Source organism: Mustela erminea, chromosome 20, assembly GCF_009829155.1.
Source record: "Mustela erminea isolate mMusErm1 chromosome 20, mMusErm1.Pri, whole genome shotgun sequence".
NCBI classification, from domain to species: Eukaryota; Metazoa; Chordata; class Mammalia; order Carnivora; family Mustelidae; genus Mustela; species Mustela erminea.
Genome location: NC_045633.1, coordinates 376,705 through 388,315, shown reverse-complemented (window position 1 = coordinate 388,315; position 11,611 = coordinate 376,705). Strand labels below are relative to the sequence as shown.

General features: G+C 49.9%; 1 protein-coding gene across 1 annotated transcript; it reads right to left on the bottom strand.

Moving 5' to 3' along the window:
• Positions 1–2,640: 2,640 nt before the first annotated feature.
• On the bottom strand, positions 2,641–4,055 carry LOC116581308 (apoptosis-associated speck-like protein containing a CARD). Its single transcript, XM_032328431.1, has 3 exons — positions 3,702–4,055; positions 3,389–3,442; positions 2,641–3,000 (listed from the first exon to the last, which is right to left on the bottom strand). The coding sequence occupies exons 1-3, from the start codon at positions 3,970–3,972 to the stop codon at positions 2,744–2,746; spliced, it is 582 nt and encodes a 193-aa protein (XP_032184322.1). The 5' UTR covers positions 3,973–4,055; the 3' UTR covers positions 2,641–2,743.
• Positions 4,056–11,611: the final 7,556 nt, after the last annotated feature.

Genomic DNA, 11,611 nt, shown 5'->3' with positions numbered 1-11,611 from the left:
CTTTTTTCAGTCTTAACGATACTTGGAAATGAGAGAAAAATTTGATTCCAGTGTTTTTTATGTTAAGCCATTGGAGAGCTCAAGATCAAAAACCTGCTGGTGGAGATACGTGGACTGAAGTGTACTAGTTGTGGACCAGTTGCTGTTGTCCCTACGTTATAGATGGAGATGCTGAGGCACAGACTGGCCTTAAGGCCTCATAGCTGATGTGAAGCGGAGCAGGGATTTGAGTTGATATCCTTTGGGTGGAGAACGATCTTCGACCACTATGCTGTGTTTAAAGACTTTGGTAGAATGCAGCCTTCCCGGGGGTACCTCGGGTGGTGCCGTTGGTTAAGCATCCGGCTCTTGCTTTCTGCTCAGGTGGCGAGCTGGGATCGAGCCCCCAGCTGAGCCCTGTGTCAGGCTTCGTGCGTAGTGTGGAGTCTGCTTCAGGTTCTCTCTCTTGCTTTGTCTCTGTCCCCCTGCTTGTGCTCTCTCTTAAAAAAATCAAAGAAATACTACAAAAAAGAAACTCCGTTCTCCTGTGCTTCTCCCCTTCCCCCAATCATCTCCCCAAGGGGAAAAGGCCCCCCAAAATTTTAACCTAGGGAAGTTTATCAGAGCCATTTCTTTTGCTTCAGGACTGCATTGGTTTTGTAACGGAACTTTTTTTTTTTTTAAGATTTTATTTGTCAGAATAAGAAGGGGTCGCAGCAGGCAGAGAGAGCTAGGAGCTTTCTGATCAAAGAGCCTGCTTAGGGACTCAATCCCAACACCCTGGGATCATGACTCGAGCTGAAGGCAGACACCTAACTGACTGAGCCACCCAGGTGTCCCTGTAACTGCTCTTTTTAAGGATAACTTGGCAAGAAAGTATTAGCTAAGGCCTCCTCATCTGAGAATCATTAGTTTTATGTGAAGTCTTATTTTTTAGAGATTTTATTTATTTGAGAGCAAGAGAGAGCACGAGCATGGGGAGGAGAAGCAGGCTCCCGTCTGGAGCGGGCCTCTCTCCCAGGACCCGAAGGGAGGCTTAACTGTCTGTGTCACCCAGGGGCCCCTTCCTGTGGAGTTTTTAAGAAAAGTTGTTAAGATATTGGAGATACACAGTAGCTACCATTTGTTCCTTTCTTTAAAAAGATTCTATTTATTTGACATCACAAGTAGGCATCGAGGCGAGTAGAGAGGGGGAAGCAGGCTCCCTGCTGAGCAGAGAGCCCGATGTGGGGCTCGATCCCAGGACCCTGAGATCATGACCTGAGCCGAAGGCAGAGGCTTTAACCCACGGAGCCACCCTGGTGCCCCCACTTATTACTATTTGCATGCAAGGCACTTAAGAGGTTGAAAAACTGCCTTTTTATTAGGGCTCAGCCCTATGTAAGAGACCCCAAAAGGTTTGCTTTACCACAGCAATCCTGGGAAATAGCACTGGAACCCAGATAAAGGTTTCAAGGTGTCCAGAGTTAGGGACCTTCATGTTCTAGGGAATGGGGTGTGAGCAAATATTGCTGGAATCATGGGATATGTTAAAGGACAGGTTGGATGGAGTCCTTAAAGGTTGGGCCGAGGGGTACCCGGGTGGCTGGGTAGCATTAGGAGCAGTTCCTCCCATGTGATGAGTGGGCGACCTTGTCTTACCTTGATGCTTTCTCTCGTAGCAAATTACCTGTTTTCTCCGGTTGCTCAGGTGATCCCGTAGATGAAGACAGGGAAATTTCTTACAGACTCACAGTATTGTGCGTCCACCCCTAAGGGAGTGTAGGGGAAGCATAAACACCACATTTCTAGTTTTTGTGTCCTCTGGGTGAGGGAGTCCACACAGCTTTGTTCATTGTGAACTGGGGTGTCCTTGTGAGTGGCACAGAACCACTCATGTGCCCACATATCTGAATCCTCTGTCTGATGATCTGACCCCCTAAGACTAGGACAGCTGGGCTGGTGTGCCTGCCCGTTGCTTTGCCTACCAAACCCTATCTTGCTTCAAAGCCAGGAAGAATTTTGGGTGCCAAGGGTATGGGGGATGTAATCCTAGGATCCTGGCTCCCCAGCAGCCTTTGCAAAGGCTCCTTAAGTGCTGTTCTGGAGAAAAATCTATATCCCTTGAGGCAAAAATTCAACCAAGAGAATAAATGGCTCCTAGAATGGTCTGTTTTGTGGGCAAAGTATAACCTATAACCCCTTCCTCCAGGTGGCTGGCAGGGTGCAGAGGGAGTGGTGAGGCTTGCCCACGGCTGTGCTGGGGCCAGAAGAAGCTCTAGAAGGATACTTGATTTCTTGTCCTCTTCTTTATTTAGAGGATACTCTCTCTCCCTCGGAAAAGTTCTCTAATTTTACAATTTTTTTTTCCTAAGGAAAAAGTGAAAGTGAAGCGGCGGAGACCCCTCTGTTGTCAAATACCCGACAAAGCTGGCCTGTTAGTTCCAGACCCTTTGCACATATGTTTTAGACCTTGGCCCCAGGGCTAACTAGGGGGGCACTGGAGGAGGTGCCAGATGGTAAATGAGAGGGGCCAGCCTGGGGTGACCGTGAGGGTAAAGGGGGGAACCGGCTGCCCTGGGAACAGGCAGTGAAAGTAGAGCTTTGCTTGGCCTCTGCGCTGTTCATCTCTAGCTTAGCTCTGCCTGTGCTTCCAGGCTCCAAGTAGGAAAAACACACAAGTACAAGCTGGCTTTTCATATATTGTATATAAAATAGTCAGGTTTGCGTGAAAGCACTGGAACTGCCCCAGATTCTGGGTGGGGCTGCTGCTGCGGGAGACCCCTCAGCTTTTCTCCAGGTCCGCCACCAGGTAGGGGTGGGTGTTCCTCAGGGCCTGAAGGAGCAGGTCTTTGCACGTCTTGTCCCAGGCCGGAGCAAAGCTGAGGAGCTTCCTCATCTTCATGGTGTTGGTGGGCTCCGCCCGCACGGCCTCATACTGCCCACCTGACAGGACCGTCCCGTACAGGGCGTCCAGCACCCCTTCCACGTCTGTGACGCGGGTGATGAGCGCGGCCCGGTGCCGGTCCACGAAGTGCGGTGCTGTGGGCAGAGCAGAGAGCCGTGAGCCAGTTCCCAGGGTGGGTGCAGGCCTGTATTCCAGCACTGCTTGCTTCAGAAGTTGCTCTAACTCACGGGGTGGGGCTCCAGGTGGGCAGCCCACCCACACTACAGATAGTGGGACGAGCAGAACTTGGTTTCTCTCTCCCTCCGATCAGCCCCCCTGCCCGGCCCCTGCCGCCCACCGGTGTGGCCCACGGAGTGTAGGTGGGTAGGAAGGAGTGGAGGTGGGCAGGAAGGAGTGGTGGGGGGCAGGAAGGCTGGGCCCGATCTTGCTCCCCTTGCTCCCGGCTGTGGGACGCAGCTGCTTTGCTTCAGGCTGATGGGGCGTGATGGGGTGCGGCTGAGCGGTTGGGAGTGGAGGCCTCACCTGGCGAGGTTCCAGTCTGGTGATCCTGGATCCCAGCAGGCCCTGGAGCGGGGCCTATAAGGAAATGAGTCAAGTGGTCGCCTTCCGGTCATCCCGTAGCTTTGGTCTCTCTGGGGTTAGGGGCCCCTTGGTCTGGAAGCCAAGTGCAGGGCCAAGCACAGGAAACCTCCCTTCCCAGCAGGAGAAGCTTTTGTAATTTTAGAGGGTAGGAGGAACAGGAAGTGAAAGAGCCCGAGGGGCAAGTGTTGGGGGGCTGATGCAGTGAGGGGTATAGGAGGTGGCCCCTGCAGAGTGTGTGTAGGGGCGTGCTCACCTGTGCACTTGATCTGCAGGTGCTCTGCTGTCTCCTGCATGCCCATCTCCCGCAGCACGATCACGGTGAGCTCTGTGCTGTACTCTTCCAGATAGGAAGAGACGAGCTTGTCTGTGAGGTCTATGGCGTCCATGGACATCAGTGTCCCCCGTGGGATGCGCCCATAGCCGTCGCGAAGGGGCACTGAAAGTAGCTTCAGCTTGAACTTCTTGAACTCGTCTGCAGTCAGGTTCTCCAGTGCGTCCAGGATGGCGTCGCGAGTGCACCCCATGTCGCTGGGGTCCTCTGCTGCTCTCGCTCACCCGGGATGTGTGCAGATCAGGAAGTCTGCTCTGGGGCGGGACCTGGAACTCCCCGCCTTCTCCCGATTCCTGCCTTTGCCCCAGCCCAGTGCCCTGTGGCAGAGGGAACCCTGATGATCCCATTGGTTCCCACCCACCAAGGTCTCCAGACTCCATAGCCTGGCCATCGGGGGGCGCCCAGATTGCATCCTGCAGCTGATGTGTAGGGTGGGACCAGGGAGATGCCACAGAGGGACTTCCAGGGTAGTGCCTGCATCTCCAGGCTTGCAGTAATTACCACAGACCAGGGGAGCCTGGTTTATTCAAGTGCCAAGGTTAGAATCTTGAAGTTCTAGAACACTATAATGTCCACATTTCCTTGAACCTTAGCATCCACTCTCACAAGTCAAAGAATCTTAGAATCATAAAATTCTAACAGCCAGAATCGTGTAGCTTACCAAATTCCACATAGTGGGAAGAAAAGAGATGTAAAAAAAAGGGTAGGGGGGCACCTGGGCGGCTCCGTTGATTAAAGGTCTGCCTTCAGCTCGGGTCATGATCCCGGGACTCTGGCCTGGGCTCCCAGCAAAAAGGGATAAGCAAGGAATCTGCTTATCCCTCTCCCTCTGCCCCTTACCCTTGCTCATGCATGCGCTCGCTCTCTCTCTCTCTCTCTCTCTCTCTCGCTCTCAAAACCTTTCACTTTTTTTTTTTTTTTTTTTTTTTTTAAGATTTTGTGTATTCATTAGAGAGAGCATGAGAGGTGGAGGGGCGGTCCGAGGGAGAAGCAAACTCTCTGTGGAGCTGGGAGCCTGGTGTACGATTCGATTCTGGGACTCCGGGATCATGACCTGAGCTGAAGGCAGTTGTTTAACCAACTGAGCCAGCCAGGCGCCCAAGTTGTGTCCTTTCTCTGCCTCGGTTTCCTTATCTGTGAAATGGTATCATAACACCCACTTATCCACTTAATATTCTTAGTATTCCAGCATAACGTGGAGTACCTGGTGGCTTCTGAAACCTTGCTAGATACTTCCTGGGACAACCAGGATTTGGTCCCAGCAGTTGAATTTCTGGGGAAATGGTGATGAGACGCTTGTGAAACTTCTTGACTGGAGGGAAAGTTCTGGATCCACTCTGGGCCCAGAGGGCTTGATGTAGAAGAGCAAGTGAAGGCGGCAAGAGTAGGCATTGGAGCCCCAGCTGTGCCCAGAATCCTTAACTTGCCTTTGACATGGTGGGAAGGCCCTGCTGCTCTGGCCCCTGGTGAACCTCAGCAGCCTCGTCTTGTGCCACACCCTGCCCTCCCCCCATCTCTGAGTTTCAACCACACTGGCCTCTCAGTTCCTCAAACGTGCAACACTACTTTGCTTCTCCAAGCCTTTTTTTGGTTTTGTTTTTTAAAGATTTTACTTCAGAGAGAGAGACCATAGTGGTAGACAGGCAGTGGGAGAAGTGGACTCCCCACTGATGTGGGACTCTGTCCCAAGATCTGGGATTATGACCCCAGCCGAAGGCAGACGCTTAACCTACTGAGCTACCCAGGTGCCCCTGTCCAAGCCTTTCAACATGTTCCCTTGACCTGACAATCTCTTCTCTTACTCTTGGCCTGCTAAATTCTTGAGACTTTAGGTCTCCAGTTAACGGTCACTTCCTCTGGCCAACCAGGTTTAGAATCCCTCCCAGACTAGTTCATAACCCCTGCTCTCCTAGCAATTGTGACTGGATCGTAACTGCGTGGATTTGCTTGGCATCAGTCTTCCCTGCCAGTCTGTAAGTTGTGCCCGTCCAGATCATTGTTGCATCCACAGCATCTAGAACAAGCCTATGGTGAAATCAGTAATGAATGAAGGGACCTTGTGGGAAGCAGATCATGAGAGAGAACAAACTGAGGGTTGATGGAGAGAGACGGGTATTAGGGAGGGCATGTGTTATAATGAGCCCTGGGCATTCCATGTAAGTGACGAATCGCTGAACTGTACTCCTGAAACCAATACTGAACTATATATCAACTCACTAGAATTTAAATTAAAAAACAACAACGAGGGAGGGTATGTGCTTTGGTGAGTGCTGTGACGTGTGTAAACCTGGCGATTCACAGACCTGTACCCCTGGGGATAAAAATATATGTTTATAAAAAATAAAAAATTAAATTAAAACAAACAAACAAACAACAACAACAGCGAAGGCACCTTGTGGTTCAAGGGAGGATACCAGCACCTGGAGGGCGCGGTTTACATACACACTTTCGAAGAGGCCGCTGCCAGGAGCTAGAAGACAGGGCTTGAAGCTGTACTGTGTCTAGTTTGAATCTGGGCCCTCCTTCTAGGTGGGTATTGGGAGCCCATTTTTCCAGTTCGGCTGCGTTGTAGCAATCACCATTCCTTTTGCGGATGTGCTCCTGACTTCCACATTTATTTATTCTCTTATTGGACATCCATCGCCCATCAAAATGTGAGCTTGGTAAGAGCAGGAACCTTCTCTGTCTTGTTCATTGCTGAATCCCTGACATCAGGAGAGTGACACGTAGGAGGTACGCGGAGAAGGTTTGTTAAATGAAGGAATGAATGAGGCCGTGGTGCCTGCGGCGCGCTGTGTTCAGGAGCTTCCAGCAAGGGCGGCGGCAGGGCTTACTCCCCATCCATGTTCATGTTGCCCCGTGTGGTCTGGGCATGTTGCGTGCCAACATCCTCACCACGGGTGGCACTTCTGGTCCAATAGCCAATGTTCCTTGGCTTATGGATGGTTATTATTGTGCCTCTTCCCTGGTCTTTATCCTTTTAGAATCTCTAGTTCACTTTGTACGCTGTGGCTGACAGGCTACCTCTTCCTAGCCCACACATCAATCTTACTCCTTCTCTGCTCGGAAACCTGTGACTCTCCAGTGCCCTCAGAACCAAGTTCAAGCTCCTTGGCTTGGCCTTCAAGATCCTTGCCAACTTCCTTAGCTATACTTTTGACCCTGTTAGCCTCTGGACTTCCCTCCATAGGTGGTCGCTGTCCTCTGCTTGCTCTCCTTTCCCTTCTGGTTGGCTTGATGAGTTACTGCTTGTCCCAACCTTCTTCAGGAGTCAGGCGCCATGCCCAGTGTGGAGCCGGACATGGGGCTTCATCTCACCATCCTGAGATCGTGACCTGAGCGGAAGTCAGGAGTCAGAGGCTTAACGGACTGAGCCACCCAGGCACCCCTATTTTAAGAATCTACTAGACTCTCACCCACGTGGTAAGTGCTGGTGAGATGCAGTAATAGTAGTAATAAAAATTTCCATTCTTTAGAATTTACTATGTTCTAGGCATGTGCATAACATAACATAACATGCATAATCTTTTTTCTTTTTTAAAGATTTTATTTATTTATTTGACAGACAGAGATTACAAGTAGGCAGAGAGGCAGGCAGAGACAGAGAGGGAAGCAGGCTTCCCGCCGAGCAGAGAGCCCGATGCGGGGCTCGATCCCAGGACCCTGGGATCACGACCCGAGCCGAAGGCAGAGGCTCAACCCACTGAGCCACCCAACATGCATAATCTTATTTAAACCTCCTGACATCCCCGTGAGAAGTGTTAATTATCACACCTTACAGAGGAGAAAACAGGTTTTCAGAAATTACTCTCAAAGCCAACAATGGTAGTAAGTGAGGAAACAGATTGAACCATCTGATCCCTAGGCCCAAATTCCAACCACCATCCTTACCTCCTTGAAAATCGACAAACGGCTTGGAGAGATTATGGAGATTTATGCCTCCTCCAGACTGTCCACAAACATCTTAGGAGGGTAGATATTACGATAGTAGTAATGATAACATTAACTTCCTCCTCTTTGCAGAAAGCTCTAGAACTTAAGTTCAGAAGACGGTTGAATAGTGGGAAAGGAAGTTGCTGACTGGTATCAGCTCCACTCAGATTTGATTCCCAGATCCTCTTAGCTGTGACTTAGGGAGGTCACAGCCCCTTGCTGGGTCTGTGTTCTGTAACGTGAATGTGCTCACCTCATCAGCCTGTAGGGAATCAGGACCCTGAGAAGGGCAGTGACTTGGCCAAAATCAGGGAGGTAGAGGCAGAGCCGACTCGTTCCTGGACACTGACAGGGTGATTTTCATCTGGGGAGGTGGAGATCAGGAGGTTTGGGCCTCCTGGGAAGGCCCAGGGAAGCCATGATAATCTCTTCCCCTCAAAACCTCCCTTTCTTGGGGGGGAGTGCCCAGAGGTCTGAACTTTGATCCCTGGCAAGAAAAGAACTTTCAAGTTTTACTTCAGGCCCACCCTTGCCCCTGGACTGGAGCCAGAGCTGTTGCTGGTGGTTAGATGTTTCCTGGGTGTGCTCCTCACCACCTAACCAAAGAAACCCTTGATCGTTGGAACCAGATTGCTTCTTCTGCAGCCAAGACCACAGATTTCCAGAACATTGGTCAGACCACTTAATCTCGTCCCTCATGGCCTCCTGTAAAACAGAATCAACGCTGGGCGGTTACAAGGTTATAATGAGTTTATGAGGTTGTAAGTGGATTAAGAATGGTGAAATGGCTGGAACAGGTGGTGATTCTGTCACTTGTTAAACTTGTTAAAGTTTCTGAGCCTTGGTGTTCCAGTCTCTGAGGTAGGGATGATGTTATTTACCTTATAGGGTTATATGGAGGATTCCTTGGAATACTTAGTAATAATAACTGTAGTAATCTCAATAGCCAACATTTATTGAACATTTCCTATGGGCTTGGCATTGTTATAAGAGTTTTGTTTGAATTAGTTTGCTGAATCTTCATAACAATCCAAGAATTTTTTTTTTTTTTTTAAGATTTATTTGAGAGTCAGTGCATGAGTGAGCTGGGGGAGCGGAGCAGAAGGACAGGAGAAGAGAGAGAATCTTCAGCAGACTCCCTGCTGAGTGCACAGGCTGATGTCGGGCTTCGTTTCATGACCCCGAGATCATGATCTGAGCCGAAATCAAGAGCTGGATGCTCAACTAACTGAGCCACTCAGGTGCCCCAATCCAAGGGTCTTTTTTTAAAAAAAAATTTATTTATTTATTTGACAGAGAGAGAGAGAGAGAGCGAGAGCACGCACAAGCAGGGAGAGGGAGAAGCAGGCTCCCTGATGAGCAAGGACCCCCCCAGCCCCCTGCCCAGTGTGGGGCTTGATCCCAGGACCCTGGGTGCCCCACCCCCAATCTAAGAGTCTTTTTTTTTTAAAGATTTTATTTATTTATTTATTTGACAGAGAGAGATCACAAGTAGGCAGAGAGGCAGGCAGAGAGAGAGAGAGAGAGAGGGAAGCAGGCTCCCTGCCGAGCAGAGAGCCCGATGCGGGACTCGATCCCAGGACCCTGAGATCATGACCTGAGCCGAAGGCAGCGGCTTAACCCACTGAGCCACCCAGGCGCCCCCAATCTAAGAGTCTTAATAAAAATCCTTACATGGTTCCCATTTTACAATTGAGAAAATCAGGTTAAGTGACTTGCCCAAAGTCACATGAGGAAAGAGCAGAGTCAAGATTTGAGCCTAGTAAAAAAAAAAAAAAAAAAAAAAAAAAAAAGATTTGAGCCTAGTGGTGGCAGTCACTGCCCACTAAACCCCGGGTGTCAGCATACTGCCTCTGGTGTTTGTTTAATATAATATCTGGTTTAATCCTCATAACAACCCTACAGGGATGGTATTATTTTCCTACTTATCCTCACGTTGTAGCTCCAGAAATTGGAGTCCAGAGAGATAGGTGACCTTCCTGGGTGTATGCAACATGAATTTGTGACATCAGCATTCAGGACCTGCTTTTACTCTGGCCCTGATTAGAGGATTTCTGCCTTCTTCCTGCATTTACCCAATACAAGGAGCTCTCACCTTTCATGGCATTTATGACTTTAGCCATTGGGAAGCTCTCCCTTAGGACAAGCCAAAATCTGCCCCCTCTCAGCCCTGGCTGCGGGGACTTCAGAGAGCTCCATCCTAGGGTTAGCAACCCAAGTCCTTACTTCCTTCTCGATATGTTCCCTGCTGTCGGCAACCAGTGTCCCTCCCATGGGTCAGAGGTCAGATCTGGCCCATGCACAGGGAGAGATTGAGTTGACTGTCACCCCCTTGTCCTGGGCACCCACTCCTTTTGCTCAAAGCCTTCAGCCTTAGCCTGGCGGTGATGGAAACTCCAGGTGAGATCAACATTCAGCACATGGACTTTCTGAGTGGAAGTAAGGTAGCTTGTGGTTTCAGAGACCGCCTCCAGATATGCTGTCATCCCCACCCACTCCTGTTCAGGGAAATCAAACCTCCCTGGGCTGCTCAGGGAAAAAGTCCTAGGAGCTTCCTGAGACTTTTCAATACTTTAGTCATTTGTGTAGCCAGTGGCTCTGATCCAAAAGAATAATAAGACTTATCTCTTCCTGAGAGGCCTAAATCATGATAACGTGTACAAGGTTCCTAGGTTAAGCCCAAAGGTGCCAGGAAGCCTGGGGAAGCTTCCTAAGTGGGCCAGCATGCAACATGCAAGAGCTTCAAACGTTTAAGAAGATATGAGGGGCACCTGGGTGGCTCAGTGAGTTGAGCCACTGCCTTTAGCTCAGGTCATGATCTCAGGGTCCTCGGATCGAGCCCCGTATCGGGCTCTGTGCTCTGTGGGGAGCCTGCTTCCCCACCCTCCCTCTGCCTGCTTCTCTGCCTACTTGTAATCCCTGTCTGTCAAATAAATAAATAAAATCTTAAAAAAAAGAAAAAGATCTTTAAGCAGGGGATGGGGCAATTGATTTCTTCTCCTCGATAATCAGGGAAAGGAATTCTTCCTTGTAGATGCTTTGCACGGTACCTGGCTGCTGTCATGGGCCAGTTAACTTGGCTCTTATCCCATCATCCTAGGGCACAGGGAGCCAGACATTTACTATTTCCTGGGAGAGATTTAGTATGCCTGTCTCTGATCCAGAGCACCTCATGTGCTCATTTGGGATAAAATTAATAAGAATGGACATTAAAACCCAAGAGAGAGGCAAAAAGAGAGTCCAAAGTCCTCATGTTTCTGAAAGATAAGCAGAAACTCAGATTAAGACAGGCAGAATGTGGCTGAGGGAGGGAGAAACGGACAAATCCAGGAAAAGCCGAAAGAGTGGCTGAGAGGCCAAAAGAGGACTCAGTGACCTTGTGTGTTTATTCATTCACTGAGTACTTCCTGAGCTCCTGTAGTGTGCACATGCTTTATTCTAAGTTGGAGACAAGCAGTGTATAAAATTTATGTTCTGGTAGGAGGAATCAGTCAAAAAAACCCAAGTAAAATATTGCTTGTCCGATGGTAATAAATGTTATAGGGAAAAATAGGGCAGGGGAAGGGAGATGTGAGATTTAGAATCAGGGAGTTGGGAAAAGCCTCACTGAAGAGGGGACATGGGTAAAGATCTGAGGGACAGGAGGGTGGCAACCATGTCTGAGAGTGTTCCAGGCCGAGGGGCCCGCAAGCCCAAAGGCCAAGGCTGGAGTGAGCAGGTCCTGTTCTCCTGCTGGTGGAGCTAAGAGGGTCAGTGGGATCTTGGAGAGCCAGAAACTTGGGGAGTGAGTAAGTGGGTGACAAACTGGGGATGGGCCACAGGCAGGGATGGGGGGGGTGCGGATGGGGGGTTGGGGGAGAAGGGAGACACTCCTCCCAACCTAGTTTCTCTCTTTTCTG